The sequence below is a fragment of the Rhizomucor pusillus genome (assembly GCF_041956525.1).
Source record: "Rhizomucor pusillus strain CBS 183.67 unplaced genomic scaffold VTP01scaffold_10, whole genome shotgun sequence".
NCBI lineage: Eukaryota > Fungi > Mucoromycota > Mucoromycetes > Mucorales > Lichtheimiaceae > Rhizomucor > Rhizomucor pusillus.
This window is the reverse complement of record NW_027192152.1, coordinates 536,021-557,147: the sequence shown is the minus strand read 5'-3', so window position 1 is coordinate 557,147 and position 21,127 is coordinate 536,021. Positions and strand designations below refer to the sequence as shown.

The 21,127-nt window shown below is 46.1% G+C and overlaps 9 protein-coding genes across 9 annotated transcripts; 5 read left to right on the top strand and 4 right to left on the bottom strand.

Moving 5' to 3' along the window:
* Positions 1 to 429: 429 nt before the first annotated feature.
* Positions 430 to 2,008, bottom strand: VTP01DRAFT_1213 (uncharacterized protein; the record flags this gene model as incomplete). Its single annotated transcript, XM_069379539.1, has 4 exons — positions 430 to 649; positions 723 to 931; positions 1,017 to 1,238; positions 1,316 to 2,008. 4 exons carry the CDS (start codon positions 2,006 to 2,008, stop codon positions 430 to 432), a joined length of 1,344 nt encoding a protein of 447 aa, XP_069238621.1.
* A 1,527-nt stretch (positions 2,009 to 3,535) lies between these two features.
* Positions 3,536 to 6,182, bottom strand: VTP01DRAFT_1212 (uncharacterized protein; the record flags this gene model as incomplete). Its single annotated transcript, XM_069379538.1, has 8 exons — positions 3,536 to 4,615; positions 4,673 to 4,767; positions 4,834 to 4,969; positions 5,032 to 5,379; positions 5,442 to 5,550; positions 5,622 to 5,668; positions 5,757 to 5,984; positions 6,057 to 6,182. The coding sequence occupies 8 exons, from the start codon at positions 6,180 to 6,182 to the stop codon at positions 3,536 to 3,538; spliced, it is 2,169 nt and encodes a 722-aa protein (XP_069238620.1).
* Positions 6,183 to 7,089: 907 nt separating this feature from the next.
* On the top strand, positions 7,090 to 7,766 carry VTP01DRAFT_1211 (uncharacterized protein; the record flags this gene model as incomplete). The annotated part of the gene is made up of 4 exons (XM_069379537.1): positions 7,090 to 7,152; positions 7,227 to 7,353; positions 7,419 to 7,598; positions 7,675 to 7,766. 4 exons carry the CDS (start codon positions 7,090 to 7,092, stop codon positions 7,764 to 7,766), a joined length of 462 nt encoding a protein of 153 aa, XP_069238619.1.
* A 139-nt stretch (positions 7,767 to 7,905) lies between these two features.
* VTP01DRAFT_1210 (uncharacterized protein) lies at positions 7,906 to 9,495 on the top strand (the record flags this gene model as incomplete). The annotated part of the gene is made up of 2 exons (XM_069379536.1): positions 7,906 to 8,394; positions 8,482 to 9,495. 2 exons carry the CDS (start codon positions 7,906 to 7,908, stop codon positions 9,493 to 9,495), a joined length of 1,503 nt encoding a protein of 500 aa, XP_069238618.1.
* A 97-nt stretch (positions 9,496 to 9,592) lies between these two features.
* Positions 9,593 to 10,741, bottom strand: VTP01DRAFT_1209 (uncharacterized protein; the record flags this gene model as incomplete). The annotated part of the gene is made up of 1 exon (XM_069379534.1): positions 9,593 to 10,741. The coding sequence occupies one exon, from the start codon at positions 10,739 to 10,741 to the stop codon at positions 9,593 to 9,595; it is 1,149 nt and encodes a 382-aa protein (XP_069238617.1).
* Positions 10,742 to 11,074: 333 nt separating this feature from the next.
* On the top strand, positions 11,075 to 12,048 carry VTP01DRAFT_1208 (uncharacterized protein; the record flags this gene model as incomplete). Its single annotated transcript, XM_069379533.1, has 4 exons — positions 11,075 to 11,173; positions 11,259 to 11,459; positions 11,655 to 11,825; positions 11,896 to 12,048. The coding sequence occupies 4 exons, from the start codon at positions 11,075 to 11,077 to the stop codon at positions 12,046 to 12,048; spliced, it is 624 nt and encodes a 207-aa protein (XP_069238616.1).
* Positions 12,049 to 14,378: 2,330 nt separating this feature from the next.
* VTP01DRAFT_1207 (uncharacterized protein) lies at positions 14,379 to 17,613 on the top strand (the record flags this gene model as incomplete). The annotated part of the gene is made up of 18 exons (XM_069379532.1): positions 14,379 to 14,426; positions 14,512 to 14,518; positions 14,584 to 14,594; positions 14,664 to 14,755; positions 14,820 to 14,902; positions 14,963 to 14,969; positions 15,044 to 15,305; positions 15,369 to 15,605; positions 15,661 to 15,685; positions 15,757 to 16,017; positions 16,078 to 16,223; positions 16,286 to 16,435; positions 16,493 to 16,511; positions 16,568 to 16,748; positions 16,798 to 16,976; positions 17,042 to 17,066; positions 17,126 to 17,300; positions 17,365 to 17,613. 18 exons carry the CDS (start codon positions 14,379 to 14,381, stop codon positions 17,611 to 17,613), a joined length of 2,157 nt encoding a protein of 718 aa, XP_069238615.1.
* A 724-nt stretch (positions 17,614 to 18,337) lies between these two features.
* VTP01DRAFT_1206 (uncharacterized protein) lies at positions 18,338 to 19,230 on the bottom strand (the record flags this gene model as incomplete). Its single annotated transcript, XM_069379531.1, has 5 exons — positions 18,338 to 18,435; positions 18,498 to 18,606; positions 18,687 to 18,863; positions 18,923 to 19,014; positions 19,080 to 19,230. The coding sequence occupies 5 exons, from the start codon at positions 19,228 to 19,230 to the stop codon at positions 18,338 to 18,340; spliced, it is 627 nt and encodes a 208-aa protein (XP_069238614.1).
* Positions 19,231 to 19,891: 661 nt separating this feature from the next.
* VTP01DRAFT_1205 (40S ribosomal protein eS6) lies at positions 19,892 to 20,984 on the top strand (the record flags this gene model as incomplete). The annotated part of the gene is made up of 3 exons (XM_069379530.1): positions 19,892 to 19,897; positions 20,195 to 20,259; positions 20,330 to 20,984. The coding sequence occupies 3 exons, from the start codon at positions 19,892 to 19,894 to the stop codon at positions 20,982 to 20,984; spliced, it is 726 nt and encodes a 241-aa protein (XP_069238613.1).
* Between the last annotated feature and the right edge of the window lie 143 nt (positions 20,985 to 21,127).

The window sequence follows — 21,127 nt, the reverse complement described above, 5'->3', positions numbered from 1 at the left end:
AAGGAAGGAAGAATATATATATATATATATATATATATATATATATATAACAGAAAGAAAGAAGAAAGAAAAAGAAGGTTTTGCATACATAGGTCGATGTCAGATCAATATGTGCAAGAAAGTAGAATAGATGGTCTGTAGAAAAAACAAGGGGAAGAAGATAAAAGTGGCAAGTAATAGGATTGCGGGATTTTTCAGGATGTGTGCGTGTACGTGTTGTTGCATGCTATATATATAAAGTGGTGAGACGGTGGTGGTGGTGTATAGGATTTCGAGGTGTTGATTTCCTGTTGTGTGCGTGAGAGTATATATGTGTCATTTTTTTGTTTGGTAGTAGTAGTAGTAGTTGTTGTTGTTGTTGAAAGGAAATGGTCGTAATAGGACATATATGTAAATATAAATGTAGGAGAATATCCCAACCGTGTTAAATCATGAAGATGCGGTGGCCAAGTCGGCTTCCGATTGAATATTGATAAAGTTGCTGTCAGTTGCATGTCGTACTGATAAGAAAGATTGCAAAGACGGGTCTGGGAGGCAGGCAGCCAGCTGATCTTTCGTGACTCGATTAAGTTCCAAGTGTCTCAGGACATCAGCGTCTTCGTACACCACTCTGTGGTCTGCTGCAGCGTACTCAATTTCAGCGCTGCGGCTAAGTTATTCGAATGGTGGTGGTGGTGTTAGCCAGATGAGTTTAATGAAATACAGTGTTTCCGGTTACTTACCCGTCACCAGCAATGTTAACTTGGAGATCTTTGCGGCTAGGACATGCAACGATAAAGAACGGCAAGGGGATCTTTTGATCTTCACTGACTAGCTGAGGTGAATGCTGATTGCGCCAGACGAGGTTGCAGACTTGCAAATGCTGCGCAAGCTTGTCGCGGATCAAACCGTTTGTCTGATCCAAGGAGGTCAAGAGTTGCGCTTGAAGACGCTGTACAAAATGCGCGCGCGCGCGAAAACAGCCGTTAGTTACCATGCATATTCTACATGTCATCTCAGGTATTCAAAGTAAGTACCTCCTCTTCTTCCAATTGACGCTGGAGCTCTAGATACCGATCTTCCTCTGGTTCTGAGCCCAGTGGCGATTGTTGTTGCTGATAGTCAGCTTGTTGGTAGCAGGATGATATTCCAAGCCACTTGATTTGTTTCTTGTCCTTGGCAATGATACCCATTGCCATTAGCACGTTCAATGCATCGTACACCCGTCGACGAATGTTCTTTTGATCAAAGGATCGTTTCTATAGGACCCACCAGCATACTCTGTTAGTCCACTTAATTGGAAAAAATTCCAAAAATGAAAAAGACCGGGTCTTACATCGCCTCCTTCAAGTTCAGCGCTAGCACGGATATCCAACGCCAACTCGTCAGCTACCTCGTTGTACGTCGTGATACCCTTTTCCGCCACCTTATCGCAGACTTGTTTGCTGAAATGGCGCAGACCCTTGTTGGCGCGAACGGGCTGCTGCTGGCGCTGGTGCTGGTGGTGGGCATTGTCATTGATCGTATTGACAACACTAGCATTGTTGCTACGGGATCCTTGGTGGCACTTGCGCTTTTTAGGCGCGCTGGGCTCCGTTGACCTTGGTCGGCCACGCTTGAGCGATGATGAACAAGTATCGGATTCGGAGTTAAGAATGGAAGCGATGGAGCCCTTCCGGCTGGACGACGACGAGTCCTCGTCCTCGCGTGGCGAGCCGTGGTCCGTGAGCAGCGGTGGCGGCGGCGAAGAAATTACATTCTGCAGAGGCGGCAGACTGTAGCCAAACGATGGTAAATCTCGATCAGTTTGCAGAAGCGGTCTGAGCTCTGGTGTCGATGATTTCTCAAACAACCACTCGTTGCTACGCCGATACCGCGGCGGACGTTGATCGAGGAAAACTGACGGCAGTTTGGTTGGCGGGAGGCCGTGGTGAGGCTGAATGTACGTTGTCAAAGGCGGGGACAGCAATGAAGGTGTTGGTGGCGAGTTGAAGGGAACAAAAGCGGATGTAGTAGTAATAGTAGACATTCGTGACGGTGTAAAGACAGAGTGAGTGTGATGCGACGGGAGAACGAAGGTGGGGGTTAGTAGGAGACGGGGGAAAAAGGAAACAAAATTATTGTGCTCATGACAGCAGCCCTGTTAAATACTGCTATAATCGCATGCCTCTATCGCTACGGACAATGGATAGATTCGGATCCTGGCTGTCGTTTCAAGTGCAAAAAAAAACTTTCTTTTTCTTGCGAGTGCATACTTTCGGATTACCATCTCGGTACATTCCACCTGGCGGAGGACGGAACGGTCTTTTAAGGTAATCCTAATCACCGGTTTTCACTCTTTTCTTCAGTTCCCATGACAGCGCATCGGCTTTGTCTCCGTCCAAGTCAAGAAAGGACCCACTCTGCGTCGAGACACTCCAGGCGCGCGCGCGTGCCCTTTTTTCTTGTTCTCTGTCCTTATCCCTCCTTGTTGGTAAGACAAGACTAAATTGTACCAGTCTAAAGCGAGTTAACTCTTTTCCTTTCCTTTCTTTATCAACTCGGAAGCCATGCCGACTTGGTCTGTTGTGACAGATTTCACAAGCACAATAATGATGAGTTCCTGAAAGGTGTCTGCAAACAAACTTTCAATCAATCGCCACAATTTCCCGCCCAAAATAGGGGGCCAGGTCAGGATAGCCGGACGATCTCTGTCTATCTGTCTGTCTGTCTGTCTTTTGCTCCCTCCTCTCTTTCTACCTTTGCCCTGGGCAACCTTGTTGCCGCCCTTTCTTCGGGGAAACACAACCCATCATCATGAGGACGGGCTATTGTTGCGTCTTCTGACTTAGCGTTGCATTCTTTTCCCAGCTCTATTTACTTTTACCTCACCTTGCCTTGTCTTGTCTATTGCCCGGCGTTGCCAAACGCAGAAAAAAAATTCAGTCCACCGCAACGCACCTCAGCGCGGGTTTGATTCCGTATCAGATTGCGAAAAAATAAAAAGGTTGTCGATTTAGAGAGCGACTAGACTATTTCCATCTATTTGTTTATCCCCAACAAAAAACATGCTTAGAGGGCCGCACAGAATCGATAAAGAAAAACGTGTCAGATCCCGTAGTTCCATCCGAGAGAACGGGCCCCCGCCGCCGCGCTAACTGGGATGACAATAGCCGATAGACTACTTCGGTGCTGCCTTTTTGTTTTCTCTTGCAGTCGTATGCTTATTCTTATTTCTTTTACCCTTGAAATGGACAGGAACCCTAACTATGCCATCTTTGTTTATTTTCCTTGCAACATCCCATCAGCAGACGATCTCCCCCTTCTTATTTTAACAAAATCATATGCAGTCGTAATCTTAGCAAACCAAGAAAACCTTGAGCTCTGCGGTAATTGTCAGTGCACCTCGGCGAAGCGACCCTTCCACGTTCCGGCTGCAATGCCACGCATCTTGAAACAACAAGAAAGTAAGACTCAAAAAATAAAGCTAATGCACACATGTGTTTTGTTATTATATTATTGGCATTGACCTTGGTAAATGTAAAATATAAAGTGCATGTGAAACAAACTTGTTTCTCTAGTAGCGGCGGTCGTTCGAGCCCGTGAGTTTAGCGATTGTAAAGACGCCGAGGATTACCACGCCGAGGAAAGTGATCGCTGCAGGGAGCATCAGCTCCTGTGGTATAGGCAGGCTGTATTCTTCAGCCAAGTTGCCCTTATCGCCTCGTCTGCGGTGGTGACGACCACGCCGTGCTTCTCCTTCCTGGCTGCTGCTAGTATCATCTTCGGAATCGCTTACTTGCCGCGAGCGGCTGCGGCGCTTGCTTGAGACACGCTCCTCGCCCTCGTCGTCAGACGAGTTGTCTGGTTCCGCAGGGCTTACAGAGATGGTGGGTTGGCTGCTCGGAGTCTCCAGTGTAGTTGTCGAGTTGTTCTGCGTTTGGGCAGTTGCAGCATGTTGCTGCTGCTGCTGCTGCTGCTGCTGTTGTTGTTGTTGTTGTTGTTGTTCTTGTTGTTGTTGTTGCTCCGCCAACGCGTCGTGCACAAACAACCGTACCCGATCCTGTCCCTGTTTACGCGCTAGCTGGACCGCATCTTCCAAGTCTCCATCTGTTGTCATTAGAACTTGGTCGTTCTCGTCGTCAAGGTACGAAATGCTCAACCAGCTATCATCTTCGTGACGGCTATCTTCACCGCCATTCTGGCCTTCATCTCCTGTCACATGCACATATGATTGGGAGAGAGACAGGTGCTCAGTCATGATCTTTTGGCGCACAATATCGCGAAGGGCACCATAGTTGTTGTATTCGCATCGGAATCGATGAGTCTTATTTCCATAATTGAACTTGAATGCAAATACGCCCGGCACTTGAGATGAAACGGTGGAGCGCATATCATCCCCATTTGCCACAGAAGCACTGTCGCCAGGAGTGATTTCAGAGTATCCAAGTCCCGTGTACGTTGAAGCATGGCCTGGCATGTTTGCAGGAGATAGCGTGCGGTCCGGCTGAGGACTGGATGGTGAATGGAACATGTGCGAGTTTGCTGCCTGTGACAGTGAGTCCGAAATGGCAGATTCTGTTTCCGTGTGATCGCCAGCCATCATGCTATTCCAGAATTTGCCTCCGTCTGCACCGTTTCCGTCTATGCTGTTGATCTACCAAACGCTCATTAAAATTACGTCCTTATTGACTAAGCTTAATAAATTACCAACCTGGTCCAAGGTAGCATACGTCAGGCGCAACACATCGACTAAACCAATGATATGCTTTTCATCGTCCATGACCGGAAGGTTCAGATAGTGTCCATCTATCACAATGCTTTAGCATATCTAACACATTCCAGCAGCCTGCTTATCTTATTTTTCCTTCTTACCATGCATTTTCTTCAATGCATCCAAGATGCTAGTTGAAGGAAGCGCAGTGTCAGGGTGAGGTGTCATAACACGCACAACAGAGCAGTTCTCTGGAATCAAACCAGCGGCGATGACACGCAGGACAATATCTTTAGACTGGAATTCATCGTTGAATGTCAGAAAATCCTTGTTAATTTCCATCGATTTTATAGCCATACCGTGAAAATGCCTGCAAGACCTCCGTGGTCCATAACGAGAACAGCTGTGGTGTGATACTCTTTCATGAGTTTTGCAACATCTCTTACATTCGCCTTAACAGGGACTTGGACAGGATTGGAGTTGTCCAGGACTGTTGTCAAGTCAGGGCAAGACATCTTTTCTCTCAGAGCCTCCATATACTGCACAAATTGCACCGGACTGTTGGCCCATTCTCGTTCAACACCTTCCAGTGCGTCGTACAATTTGCGTGAAGATCCGTATGCTCGCTCCATTTTGTTGAGAGCTTCATACAAACATTTTGTGATATCGAGTAATCCAAAGATATCTCCTTCCTCGTTGCACACAGGCTGCAAGATTGTTTGATTAGCACGTGCTGCATAGTCATATGCCCTTCTATCGAATTCGTTACCAAGTGGCGGAATCCTCGGGACACCATGAGATTAAGTGCATCTTGGGCAGAGGTATCGGCGGTGACGCACATTGGGTTTCTGGTCATGATATCAGCAACCGTTGTAGCTCTAAAGTCTGGATGTGAATACACAGTTTTCGATATATGATGTTTATGCCGAGTGTTGTTCCATCCCCGTACCTGGCGTCCATTTGAGAAGCAACAACTCTGTAAGCAAGATCTTTTGCCTAAGGAAAGAGCGGACGGGACGCCGAAAGATCAGTCAATTGACCCACACATTACGCAAAACGGTGAACAATGGGGGACGATGCTTACTGTAAAGATACCGCTGAGATGCTCTTCCTCATCGACAACCAGTACACAGTCGCTTCTCTTGGCTGCCATAAGCTGTGCAGCTTCAATGACCAAAATATTCTCGCGAACTGTCAGTGCCTGAGCGGGCCGGAGGGCTGAAACAGTGCCTGCGACTTTTTTCGTCTGGCGAATACGTGTCGAACCGCCACGTTTCTTTGAAAGCTCCTGCTCGATCTTTTTACGAATAGCCTATTGAATGTGCGCCCCAGAAGTTTAGCTGCCATTCCTGAATAAAGAAAGCGTCAAACACAAAAAGCTTGCCTCATCTTTCTTGGATTGTCGTTGTCGACTTGAAGTCGAGTGCACGTCCGACGTCTCGTACGTAGTGCTTAGAGAGCTCGTAGGCCGATTGCTTGACCTTTTACTGTGAGTCGACACCACTGACATTGCAAAGTGTAAAAAAAAAGAGGGTAAAAAACAAAAAAGTTGGGCCGTGCAACCTTGCTCAACTAGCACAAGTTGGAGCCAATTGACTGTCCGGCGTCAGCAGGCTGCATGCATGCAGCTAGATACTTTAAAAGAAAATAAGGACATTTATACGCGAGCCTGCAACCATCTTGCATCGAAAACCATAGCTTGTATTTATCGCCTTATCTTCTGTTTCCTTCCAGGCTTCTATGAAGCAACGTTTCTGTGAATAATCCGTTTTGCCAATCGCTGCATGCCAAACCACTTTGAAAGTAAAGAAATCGCGTGATAAATATACATGTGTGTTATCCTTGGCTAACAACTTGGGGTGCAGATCACCCATTATTGATTTTCAATGCAGCTGCTATGTATCTTGCGCTCTGCTGCTGTAGCCTTTGATGCAGCAGCAGTGGAATGATGCAGATCATATTACGATTTCTGCAAACAAAAAGTCAAAGCTATGAGACCTTCTTTTTCTCTATAACTGCATCGCAGGCTTCAGATAAATCGGCTATTGACACTGCTTCCCAGAATTCAGTTATCAGGCCATTTCTATCGGTAGCTACCCAAGCTAACCTGGTTCAGCATATACAACTAGGCTAAATGAAATGGATGCAATTCCGATTTAAATACTACATTGTCGAGCTTACAAGAAAACATTAAAGTTAAAACCGGACGATGTAGGAAAAAGCATAAACGTTATCAATGGGAATATTGACTTCTGTATGGGCAATAGGTTATATCTCGAACACAAGAATGGTCAAGAGGCTGATGGTCGCTATCTAAAGTTTTGTTATTTTCCAAGTACCTAATGCCACTATGAAGCAAATGTGTTATCAAAAATGTCAAACCGGAGCCTGAGTGTGTGGAGCTGCATTTTTCATTCATGAGTACTCGGGTGCCACAGGTCCAAGAAGTAGAAACACCACTGAGCGATGCAGAAATCGATGTACATTGCCTCTCATACTTTGCATGGCAAACAGAGGACGACTTAAAGTTCGTTATCTTTATATATACTCTTAGGTTCTGCGTCGGCAAAACGAGAAAGAAGGCGAATATGTTACAATACAGACGAAGTTCAACTATGCTTGGGGACTCATCAAGTCCAAAGACCCGGGAAACAATGAGCTTGGCATAGCGTTGCTCACTGGTACGGAGCTGCGTTGGTACTCTTCTGGATAAAGCACCAGGAAAACTAAGTGCCTTGCCTTCCAGAGATCTACCGAGACTCGCCCGAACGACGCCGCGAGTGCCTGTATTACCTGGCACTGGGACACTACAAGATCAATAACTTTGTGGATGCACGGCTTTTTGTTCGCCAACTGCTCAAACTAGAGCCTAACCATGTGCAGGCCGTTGCCCTCAACAAGATGATTGATGAAAAGGTGTCTCGAGGTATGACAGAGAAGGGCAGCAGGAATAATCTGTTTGCAGGATTACTGAGATCTAACTCGTCTTGTTTCCCAAACAGAGGCAGTCATAGGCATAGCCATAGTCAGTTCAGTTTTCGCTGTAGGAGCACTTTTAGTGGCTGCTATCATTTTGAAAAGAAGATCAAAATGAAAGAAGAAAAAATGTTCAGATGTGCTGTCAAGACAACAAATTTTTCGCCTTTTGCGCGTGCATCTTCTTGCCGTTTCTTCTCCCCACTCTCACTGACTCACTCTCTCTTTCTCTGATAAACATAAGCTCACACCTAGTCATGTCCAACCTCCTTGAGGAGAATGAGCATTCCGACACTGCTGCCAACGGCCAAGCAGTCGAGGCATCCAATTCACAAATGCAGGTCGACAAGTCGGGCGGTAGTGGGCCTGAAGAAATGCAACGGGAATCGAGCGATGTCACAATGACATCTGTCGGCGAGACAATCGGCACCAAACGGTCCACCGATTCTTTCATGGATACCAATGAATTGAATGAAGACGAACCTCCAAAGACGAGACAAAGGACGAGGACCGGATCGCCGGCCGGGACAAAACCGACAATGAATCAAGCGCATAAGCGTACACAACGACAAGGCTCGCGCTCGTCAACGCAGCCGCGCTGGCATAACCAGGCGTATATGCTTTTCCTTGCACTTCGGCAGCACCCAGATCGATGTCTATCGCGTCCGGAACTTATCAAAGCCGCGTTGGCGTTGGATGAAAAGATTAGCAAGGAACGTAACCTTCCGCGGGTGTTTAAAGGCAAGGTAATGTGTGTGTGTGTGCGGGGAAGAATGAACACAACGTTCCTCGATGAATAATACTTTTCTCATTCAATGTACAATCGTAAATAGACACCTATGAACTCTGCATCGGCAAGTTTAACGACCAACACAGACCGATACTTTATACCCTTTCGCCCTGACGGAAGTCGGGCGATGCATTTCAAGCTTGCCTACGAACCTGGAAGTTTCAAAGACGCCGTGCGTGAATATCGCAAATGGGAAAAGAAACTTGCAGAACATGACTGGCCATATTGCTTTGGCGTTCCAAAGGAGACAAAACCGCCGTCAACGACGACGACCGAAACGGAAACACCAGCACCTGTCAAAATCGAGGAACAACAACAACAACAGCAGCAGCAGCAAGCTGTTGTACCTGAACCTGAGCCTAAATCGAAACCAGAGACCGAGTCCGAACCCGAACCCGAACCCGCTCCTATGACAGAATTTGATGAATTCATTGCAAACAAGCGCCGGAAAGCTGACAATGCAAGGAAAAAGAATGAAAATAACAATGGATTGGAAGATGGAAGCAATGCAGCGACGATGAAGGCCATCGAGGAAAAAGAAAACAGCCAAGATCTCGTTCGCTTGGAAGATTTGGACCTCTCAGATATACCCAAATCATGGCGCGATATTGTGCGCGTAGGCGAATCGACGATTCCCGGTGCTGGACGAGGTTTATTCGCCACGCGGAAGCTGCCGTACAATTCGCCGCTTGGATTCTATTTCGGTGTGCCGATGACGGAGGATGAGTACGATTCACTCAAGGACGGTGTTGGACGTGCATCAGAGTATTCCATCATGTACAGGCGGACGGTGCTGGACGCGACGGATGATCAAGGACAGCCATTCACGGATCCAGACGGCGAAATGTTTTGCCCGTTCCATTTTATGAATGAGACTAATGAAAAGCAAGCCAATATACTTTTTGTGGAAGGTGCCTTGGTGAATCAGGTGATATGTTGGACTAAGCGTGACATTGAGCCGGGAGAAGAACTGCTGGTGTGGTACGGACGAGACGTTGACAGGCATTGGTCATCATCACGCGATAATAACAGGTCCTCTTCTCCGTCTTCAACTTAAATCATCAGCATCGTCGCTAAAAATGTTCCTTTCAAATATCTAAAAATAAAAATTACAGAAAAACTAAAACTATACGATGACGATTTACGGATGTAGTTTATGAAGAGGAGGAATGGCCCTTGGTGTCACCAAACGAAGAGAAGAAGCGACTACCGACCTCTACAAGATCAGTAAATGGATGAAATGCAGAAGGGGTATCATGATAATGACGGTTTGCGGTGGCAGAGGTAGGAGATATGCTGTGGTATCTAGAAGATGATATGTTGCTATCTGGGCTGCTTGCAGACGACACGCTGCTAATTGAGCTGCTTGCGCTGAATCCTCGTTCCATAGGCGGCGCTGCTGCTGCCGCCGCCGCCGGCGTTACTGCTGGAGTGTTTGGCGATGAGCTGCTAGCACCGCTGCTTAGGAATGCAGTCGGATCAGGTAAATTGATATATTTCCAGCTGTAAAGACGAGGAGGTGACTGTGAGCGAGTACGGATTCGCAGCGTGTTTGTGAGCTTTCTGAGAATCGTGTTTGGTGAATCGGATTCTGTGGCAGTTGGTACAGGAGGAATATGCTCGTTTTGCGGTGTCCCCAAGGCAGGCGAGCTTCGCAGTCGGCGAGGCGAGGCTGTACCTGGAGTTGCCTTGATGCTACTGGTACTGGTAGCGGTAGTGGTCATGGAGGTGCTTTTACTAGGTGTTGGCAGGGCTTCTAGACGGCTGAGATCTGTTGCAAAAGGAATAAATGCACTGATGCGCATGAGTTCTACAACAGCGACGCAGACAGGTTTGAGAAGTGCTGGATGATAGGACTGTTGTTCACGGTGGATTTTCAATAACTGTTGGCGAAGTTCATATGGAATGTTGATTTCTTGAGGTGCATCGGTCAAAATAAAGCGATCAATGATATCTTGGAACTTGGCCTTGAGCGTGTCGAATCGGATACGTTCTTCATGATTTAACATGGCAGCTTCCGACTGACGGAACGAGAATGCGCGACCGTCCTGAAGATGTACAGGCATGTCGAGAGTATCAGATGAGGTACCAAAGTAAAGTCGGACCGATTGTCTATAATCTGTTACGGCCAAATAGAATGACAAATTTTCTGAGCAGTATGTCTGGTCCAAGTACTCGGCAAACTCGCGAAGGGTGAACGGGCTCGGTGCCCTGTTTTCCAACACCATTTCGAGCGTCAAGCCTTCCGTTACAGGTGATGAGGTTTCCACTTTGAGATGAGAGACTTTTTCGAGTAGAGACATTGCAATCGTATGCCTTCCAACATATGCAATGCGAAGGGAAAGAGAAAAAGGGAAGGAGGGAGAGTGCTAGAGATATAGAAAGAGAGAGAGAGAAAAAAACGAAACAAGGATGGTAACAGCAGATAAAAAGGCTTGTTGTGGGTGATGAAAAGAAAGGAAAGAGCCCCCAACTGTTGCCCCGCTGCGTTATCATTCGAAATGGCTCAGGTCGCACAGGCAAAAAGGTATCGGCAACACAAAATTTGGATTTGGAGAGAGAACCTGTCAACAACCTGCTGGACAATGATCTCCCCTTTCTCTCGCTCTTCCTCTTTTGATTTACAGTCTGCCTCGATGCCGAAACCTTTACGGAAAAAAGTGGTTATCGTTGGAGACGGCGCCTGCGGAAAGACGAGCCTGCTCATCGTTTACCAAAAGGGCAAGTTCCCAGAGGTACGTAAAAGGAAAGTTATATACGCACAACTGCATACGTATTGACAACGGCGAGAATGGATTCAAAACGAACACAAATATGTAGAGATATCTTCCTACAGTGTTTGAAAACTATATCACGCGGCTCGACCTCCCGAATGGCAAGTCAGTAGAGCTAGCGTTGTGGGATACAGCCGGGCAAGAGGATTACGACCGATTACGACCAATGTCATATTTCGAGACCGACGTGGTGTTGATCTGTTTTGCAGTCGACAACCCAGTATCCTTTCAAAATGTGTGTGACAAGGTATTACATATTGCTACACGAAAGCGCATCGCATACATATCGGGCACGATGGAGAGAAAAACAGAGAGAGAGAATGTGTGTGAGAGAGAGAGAGAGAGAAAGAGGAGAATGGGGACTATGAATGCAGGAACGGACCAGATTATGTCTGCTGGAGGCCAGAATATTCCATATTGACATCCCTTTGGTAAAAATAAGTGGGTGCCGGAAGTGAAGCATTATTGTGGCGGAGATGTAGCACGCGTGCTAGTGGGTCTAAAGATTGACCTGCGCGGCAACAAGAGCAGCAGCAGCGGTGACACGGAAAACGTCCCGAACAACCCGACGGCAACGGAGCGGCGTGCGACGAGGACGATCAGTTACGAGCAGGTAATAACACTACAAGTGCAAGTACCGGCCATCTTCTGCCCGCACGTGTTAGTCTAAATTGAAGAGCTAGGGTGCCAAATTAGCAAAGGAAATCAAGGCGAAATATTGTGAATGTAGTGCAAAGGAAAACCTTCATGTGGATACCGTGATACGGACAGCGGCGCAAGTAGCTGTCAAACCACGAACTCTAAGGATCAAGCGGCGTTGGTGCCAAATCCTTTGAATGATTTCCCGTTCCTCGTTTCTATGTCACCACCTTGTCACTTGTTTTCACTTGCAACCTTTTATATTTACAGCTTATATATATATCACATTCCCTTTTCTTGCTCCTTTCTATCTATTGCCATGTACATCGCACACTTAGTATTCCTTTTTATCCACAAGCAACTCTCTAAAGATATGCATTACAAAGCATCTTTCCACTTTTTCTACCCCGAAGTACGGTATGCAGGCTGAGATTGCTGCAGGCATCTATCAGTTTTGATTACAGGTGGAAGTAACGCAATGCATGTCGATAATATACATGCATACACTTTTTCCAAAAATTAATGTCGCTGCAATTTGCAGTTTTGCAGTATAAATGTATTATAAAATTTCACAAAATGCGACATTACTTTTGGGAAAAAGTGTATCTAAAAGCGGTTGTAAACAACAATCCGCTGGGTCACAAAAGGAACATAGTTTTGCACCTTCCCAATATGGTTGTTTCCAAGAGATCGCGGGCTGTTTCCGAAAGCCCCAAACTGAAATCGTTTTGAGTTGAAGGGGTAGAAAAAGTCTTGGTTTCGGACATCGTCGCCGTCTTTGGATACGCACCGGTTTTTCGTCTTGTGAGACAGTTTTAGTCTCGCTATCTCGCAAACAGGAACGGCCAAGCAGCAAAAGTTAATAGCAGATATTACTTGTCTTCGGGTAGGATGATTGGCCAACACCCAATGAAAATGGTCGCTCGAATAGGACTGATCAGACTCTTAGCTGAACAGAGTACAGTATCTTGCATTCTTGAAGTCGATCTCTCTCCGCAAATCTTGGACTGGTAGACTTATATCTGAATTGGTATCGGTGGTAACAAAGACCTTGCATTACGAAAAGTGGGCTGGCATTCGCGATAAGTGCAATGAACCGAACATGATGCTAAAAATGGACGTCAGTGCCTTGAAGCTCTCGAACTCTTCCCTGGATACCAAATGATGACCAGCGTATACCAGAATGCCATCGCATAAATGCCAAAGATGACAAACAAGAAGCTGTAACAAATGATGATATGGTGGTGAGATGACGATGAGATAATGATTAAGGATGACAGATATAAATTACAACAAAATGTGCTTGACAGCACCTGTTCTACAATTGAACTTTTTTGCAGAGTGCGTCGTCCTGAAGTATTTGCATCCTTGTCATGACATCAAATTTTGCCCCGGTATGCACGACAACTATGACAATTTGATTATATTCTCATAGATTTTCATTTAGAATGATCCTCTTGTATGTGGTTCGGCCGACTTGAGGTAATATTGCCAATTTGATGGTTTGAATATCGACTCGTTGCATAGCTGCCTTTGGTGCTGATGCTGCTCTGATCGAATGTGGTTTGTATTTTTTGTGTCGATGTTTGCTTGGTGCAACCAGCTTGCTGTTAGCATCACGGCAGACGACAAAGACAAACGTGCTAGCAAGAATGTGCCGGGACGAACTTTTGCCCAAGGATATCCATGGTCGGTATCTTAAATCCCGTCGTTCACTATACTACCTTAATCTCGGTCGCTGGTTTCAAATAAGATGAAATGCTCGGTGTATGTCTCATCGTAAAAGGCAACAAGCTGCTCGCGGTGAAAAGCATCCATGGACACAAGCTTGCCAGTCTTGAGGGGATAGGATGACGGTGTATAAGATTCGAGTCGCTAATGTCGAGTCACACAGTAAACTAGATACCATCTATACCATCTATATCCATGGATTCATACTGTCTGCAAGGTAATCGCCAGCTGTGAACTTCCTTTATCTCCGGTAATTCTTCTTGGGCTGTTTCAGATTCTCCAGTGAAAGTGTATCCAGACAAGTAACTCAAGCCTGGTCCTTTCAAATACCTATCATATTCTGCTTATCTATAAGCCAAATGTAACATTTTAAGAATCGTTTCCCTTTTTAAATAACCATACTACGTATCTCGATATACGTTTGAAAAGGATTCATGGATACCAGAAATGAAGCGAAAGGAGGACGGTCATTATTTGGAAACAAAGGGACGATAAGGCAGCGATATCTATCGCGATAATACTATAAATCTGCCCGCCACTGGGAGCAGGTGTACACAATACGGATACAGCCAAGTCGTCGAATGGTTCTATGTGCTTTTTCCCTTTTTGCCAAAATCAGTGCGATATAACCGTGCGCGTAGCAGTCGATTTGCATGGGGTTGAAGATTGACGAGCGTGTTGCACAAAAATTGTGTCTCACGCTCCATGATGCGGGCATGACGAATGGTGGGCCTGCTACTGAAAGTCCGGTTTTACAGTCAAGGCTTACCTGCTCTCCCAGATCGATCAGCCCGAAATGCAGTATACAAATCGCCTTGCTCAGGAAAAGAGCCCTTATCTACTGGTAAGCCGCAATCACGTCATTCAAACTGAATTTATGCCACGCTCTGACATTTCCTTATTGTTATCCGCGCTCGCTACGGTTGCAGCAACACGGTGGGTGCATAATACATACATTGACTGCACTCGGTTTGCATAAATCTGACCACAGCTAAAAATAGCGCACAATCCTGTGAGTGCATATGCCAACTAGAACGGGAAGGGAAGATCGTAGTAGTAATAGCAACGTGGTCCTCTCCAGGTGGATTGGTATCCATGGGGTCAGGAAGCGTTTGACAAGGCTCGCTCCGAAAACAAGCCGATATTTCTAAGCGTCGGCTACAGTACCTGTCAGTAAGTTATCGACATGCAGTTTGGAAAAGAAACAGCGCGTATCATGCTAAATGTTACTCAACAGTTGGTGCCATGTCATGGAGCATGAATCGTTTGAAAAGGAAGATGTTGCCAGTGTCATGAATAAGCATTTTGTAAATATCAAAGGTAACCATTTATTGCAATTATTCATATGTAAGAATTTGCATTAATTGTGGACTTTTACAGTGGACAGGTAAGAGAATCTGAGAATATCGAACATCGCTACAATGTTTCAACCAATACCTGATTGCATTCGCTTAAAAACAGAGAGGAAAATCCTGGCGTTGACAAACTGTATATGACATTTGTCCAATTTACCTCTGGCGGTGGCGGCTGGCCCATGTCAGTCTTCCTTACGCCTGATCTGCAACCGTTCTTTGGAGGCACGTATTTTCCGCCGGACGACCGTATGGGTCGACCAGGTTTCAAGACTCTGCTGCTACGCATCGCGCAGCTGTGGGCTGCTCAAGCCGATAAACTCAAAGCCAGTGGCCATAAAACAATTACACAGCTAAAAGCGTACGCTGAAGTAAGGATTATTCAGGGGAAATTCGCTTTGGATTCATTGTAGCCTCACATTGATATTATTTAGGCTACTCCTTCTGCGCAATCATCAACCGTATTAGACCCTTGGGATGTGGCCAAGGAGACTTTCGAGCACTTTGAAGGATCATTTGATCCAGTTTATGGAGGCTTTGGAACCGAGCCCAAGTTCCCTACACCGGTGCAGCTCGAGTTTCTACTCAATTACTATGGTTACTTACGTCGAGACAAGGCAAACTTGGAGACTGCAAATCAAGCTTTAGAGATGGTGGTTTATACGCTCAAGGTATACTTTGCATTGTCAAAGAACGATAACAATTATCTCATACATATTCCCGTAGAAAATTGCGGCGGGCGGTATCCATGGTCAGGCGCTGGATAATGAGTATTATTTGGGCGAAAAGACTTGCTAACGACAAGCTGGTTCATATTTGCAGACCATGTCGGAAACGGTTTTCATCGATACAGCACTGATCAAAAGTGGCATGTGCCGCACTTTGAAAAGATGTTATACGATCAAGCACAATTACTTTCGATATATTGCCATGCATACCAAATAACACGAGATGAAGAATTCGCTGCCGTTGCAAAGGATATAATTCTCTATGTATCTCGGGATTTGCAGCACTCTGAAGGAGCCTTCTACGCTGCCGAGGACGCAGACTCGTATCCTACTGAACAGTCCGATAAAAAGAAAGGTCAGATGATTTGCTCTAGTCAGCAATTTAAAAAGTTACTAAGATGGATGGATCCTCTAGAGGGCGCGTTCTGTGTATGGACCTTGTCCGAGCTGCAGAATATCCTGGGAGATAAAGCTGCAAAAGTTTTTGCTTACTGCTTCGATGTGCATGCCATGGGCAACGTCGATGCTCACAAGGACCCTCACGGAGAGTTGAAAGGAAAGGTCAGCATACGCATATGAAAAGAGCATTGCTCGAGCGCGTAGCTAAAAATTCATGTCTCTAGAATGTGTTAACGAGACACTACTCGGACAGGGAGGCAGCGTCCCACTTTGATATGGAAGAGAGTCAAATCAATGCATTAGTCGACGAGGCATTGCAGAAACTATGGAATTACCGCTCAAGCAACCGTCCAAAGCCGCATCGTGATGATAAGGTAACCAGAAAAAAATATTTGTTTTAATTTATATCATCTCACAATGCAATTATCTAGATACTGACTGCATGGAACGGTAAAGAGAAATAGAAACATAAGGACTGGCAAAGAAACTCTAAGTGTTTCCTTCAGGATTGATGATCTCTGGCCTGGCTATTGCGTATCGCACGCTGCATTTGGAGGATGCGTTGGACTTGGCGCTGAGAGCCGCACATTTCATACGCAAGGAATTATACAACGCAGACACAAACACGCTGCTACGCAGCTACCGGGAAGGTCCTGGCAAAATCGAAGGATTTGCAGATGATTATAGGTACCGTCGTAATTGCTCTCTTGTTTGCAGTATCTAACGAAGCTGGTAGCTACATGATCCAGGGCTTGCTGGATTTGTACGAAGCAACATTTGATGAACACTGGATTCAGTGGGCATATGCTCTTCAGCAACGCCAGGATGAATTATTCTATGACACCAGCGGCCAATCTGGAGGTTACTACAATGTACCAGATACAGACAAGAGTATTCTTGTTAGAATGAAAGAAGGTACATAAATAAAACCGGCAATTCATGAACGACGCGGCAAACTCACATGTGTTTGTTTGTTTTAGAGCAAGATGGAGCGGAACCTTCTGCGTAAGCATCACTAACATGAATTCTTCTAGCTATATGACTCAACTCTATTATTTCTTCAGGAACGCAATATCAACAAGAAATTTATGCCGCTTAGCAGGCATATTAGGCGACGAGGAATATTCACGGAAAGCTCGCAGCACCGTTGACAGTTTCCAGACAGCCTTGAAGCGTTTCCCGTTCGCCATGCCTGCGTTTGTATACGGGCTTTTGCTTACAGCCACCGGCATCAAAGAGGTTCGCGTGCTATCTTTTCCAATGCAATTTCTTTTGCACAATATTCAAATACCTTTTTTCTTAGATCGTTCTTGCTGGTGCGGACGAGAGCGTCAAGGAATTCGAAGAGGTCGTATTCGGTGTCTTCCTTCCAAACAAGGCTGTTATCCGTGCAAGGCCACAGAGTGCTGAAGTTTTCATTGCTGGCAAGAACGCTGTGATCAAGGATATATGCGAACGTGCGAAAACCGAAGCAGAAGTGTATATTTGCGAAAATTTCAGCTGCGGTCTACCTATATCAGACATCGCTACTCTCAAGAGCAGATTGGACTAGATTATGGTCTTCCCCTTTTTGTTTATAGCTTTATGTAGGTATATTTAGATCGCGGTGTAATTAAAAAAAATGGACGATACATTGCTGGAAATTGAATATGATCAAGATCAACGCAATTTGGGCCAGGTGGCCTGAATACGAATCACAATAAGATTTACTGGGATTTGCTGTCTACTATGTAGATGATGAGAATATGGTTTACGGCACAAAGGCATGCTTTGAAATGAAGATCCATTCATGCTCTATGATAACGGTAAAAGCAAGACAGCTTCTTTGCACTCCATCCTCTATTTGTTCAAGTACATATAATAAATGGGAGAGACCTTTGTATTTATCCATTTCAACTTGCAGCGCTGTATCGTGACGAGATGTTGAACATGTGAACATTGGAGTTATAGCGATCGCAGGACCGTTACACATCCAATATTTCGTTATGGAGCTTGCGAGTCATCTGTCAACTGACCCTCACTCTGGCACGGCACATTGAAGCAGATGGAAATCATGCGACGACGAAGTCATCGGCTGAATATATTTCGAGTGCAAAAAGCAAAATTTTTAGCAGCTAAAAAGGTATGATACAAGTTGAAATTGGACCAATGGGACCATCTGCGGTTAAAGAAAGGGTGGGGTGGTGGGAAATATGAGTATAAATGGAGCGGGTAAGTTATATGAGCACGTCTTGCCATTCTGTGCCCCGAATGACCGTCTGCCTTGGCCTCGAATTCTATCGCACAACGATGCGGCGCGTGGTGCCGTATCCGGACATGCTATCTGATATTCTTCGCGGGCCAAGCATACTCTGCCAATCAGGCCGTAGCTGATCTACACGCGGCCAATGTTTAGTCAGCTTTTGTGTTATCCACATTCCACAACGGTTTACTTGCCTACTAGTACAACGTCTGGATCATTGGGACCTAATTTTGTACGCTTTTTCGTCTCGGGTCGATTCCCGTGGATATCTTGGACCAGTTCTGGCCGTCGTTTGTAGAAAGACTGTTTGAGGGCGGGGAAATCAGCGCACATTGCATCATTTTTAGATCAGAGCTTTTATGATTGTAGGAATTAAATCCTACCTTGTAGAATGGGCTAAAGGGAGGCGGCACATGTATCACGCCAAAGTTTGTCTGTGTACAGTATGGACACGATGCTGGTCGCCACGGATCATCTTTGCTTCGTTTGAATTGCAACAGACACTCTGTGCATATGGGTTTGTTGCAACAACGGGTGTAATTAATAAAAGCAGGATAGTACTAGTAGAGATGCTGCAGGTTAGTCTTGGTACTGGACTTATCTCAATATTGCCACTTACGAGTAAGCATATGGGGCATTCGGTAACTTGTGTAGATAAGAGCCAGGAGCGTTTTGAGCACGCGATCGATGGGTCCGGTTTTTCTGTCCAGCCTGCAAGAACGAAAAAGATCAATATTCCTCTGTTATCGTGATATATCTTGCTCCGGTATCGTTACCTTCGTAGAATGGAGCCAATCGACCTTCGCGAATGAATTTTCGCGCAAGTTTGAGGTTGCAGTCTGATGCGTCGTAAAGACCTTGGGGGGACAACGATCCGAGATCAATGTGGCCAGCGTCGATGGTGAACTTGGAATGTTGGATTCCCATGTCCGGTTGGGGGATGGCTGCGAGCCACGCGGCAAGTTCGTTTAATACTCTCTGCTGCAGTAAAGAAAAAGGATGTGAATTAACAACTGCTGACAAATTCAAAGAGGAAACAGGGGAGGGGTTTATTCTGTGTTTTCATGCGGCTGTGTCGCAATCGTGACACCGATCCGTTTCTTCTGGAAAGCACTATCGGATTCCGGCTCTTCTTACACTCGCAGCTGGCTGAGCCTCGGTTCACAGCAGCGTGTTGCAACTACACAGATGGAAAGGTTATCGCTGCGCATATCCATACTCAACAGCTGCGTGAAATTGGCATTACTTTGCACTGCTGTTACTGGTATAGTTGCAGCGTCGTTGCCTGATATGTTTAAACTTTGGAGCGAGTGATCGGCGGCCCCCGGTGAACAAGGTTCAGCTTAATAATATACGAAAAGATGGAGATCGTGACTCATAATTTTCTCAATGATTAATCAGTCATTTTGGGAGATACTCGCCACATCTTTGGGATGATGTGACCCGCGTCAAGAACGATGCTTTGTGGAGGGCTAGGTGGTCTGTGCGTCCCGTAGCAACGGAGAGTGAATTCAGGGCAGCCCCGAGTGAATACGACCACGGAAATGCACCTGTGGACATTCTCTTTTTTTGGGTCCAACAGCTCATTATGAAGGTATGGACGATCCACATGTCAACCATACGAGGTCATCGCTACTGCACGAATGAATATGGATGGATACGTAAATGGATGGATACAAATTAGACAAAGATCCGGTAGACCAGACGACCACGTTGGCCGAAAAATTGATCCCAGCACATGCCCAATTCGCCCCGGGATACCAGCATGAGACGACACGCACAATGTTCATTAACAGCAAACTGACAGCTTTCCTCCATATTCATTCGTCTGCAGCGTAGATGTCTGGAAAGTTTGATTTGTTCAGTCGATTAACTTGAAATCTATGATTAGCTTAACATTGCGAACCCAGCCACTGGCTGCCAAAAGTTGATCGAAATTGACGATGAACGTCGCCTGTGAGTTGCAACATATAGATAGAGGACCTTTTGGGGACAGGAGAGAAACTGACGAGAAAAAAAACAATAGCCGCGCTTTCTACGACAAGCGCATGGCTCAGGAAGTTCCTGGCGATTCTCTCGGTGACGAGTTCAAGGGCTACGTTTTCCGTATTACCGGTGGTAACGACAAGCAAGGTTTCCCCATGAAGCAGGGTGTTCTCTTGCCCCACCGTGTCCGTCTCTTGTTGAGCAAGGGCCACTCTTGCTACCGCCCTCGCCGCACTGGTGAGCGCAAGCGCAAGTCTGTCCGTGGCTGCATTGTCTCCTCTGACTTGTCCGTCTTGTCCTTGGTCGTTGTCAAGCAAGGTGAGCAGGACATCCCCGGCCTTACTGACACCACCATCCCCAAGCGCCTTGGTCCCAAGCGTGCCTCCAAAATCCGCCGCTTTTTCAACTTGAGCAAGGAGGACGACGTCCGCAAGTATGTCATCCGCCACGAGACCAAGTACAAGAAGGCCGACGGTACTCCCATCACCAAGGCCCCCAAGATCCAGCGTCTTGTCACTCCCCGCCGCATCCAGCACAAGCAGCGTCTCCAGACCCTCAAGAAGAGACGTTTCGCTAAGCGTCTTGAAGCTGAGGCTGAATACAAGCAGATCTTGGCCAAGCGCGTCAAGGAAGCCAGAGAGAAGAAGTTGGAGAGACGCCGCACCTCTTCCATGCAAAAGTCCAGCTCTGCATAAATCCTTCCTCGTTTATTTGTTCATTGATACGCCGTCAATAAAGAAACAAGGAATGGCATGTCAGTAAGAAAATGAAAGAACATTGGATATCTTTTTTTTTTCTTTACGCGTAAAAAGGTCAGAACTTGATTTTTTCCCGTTGT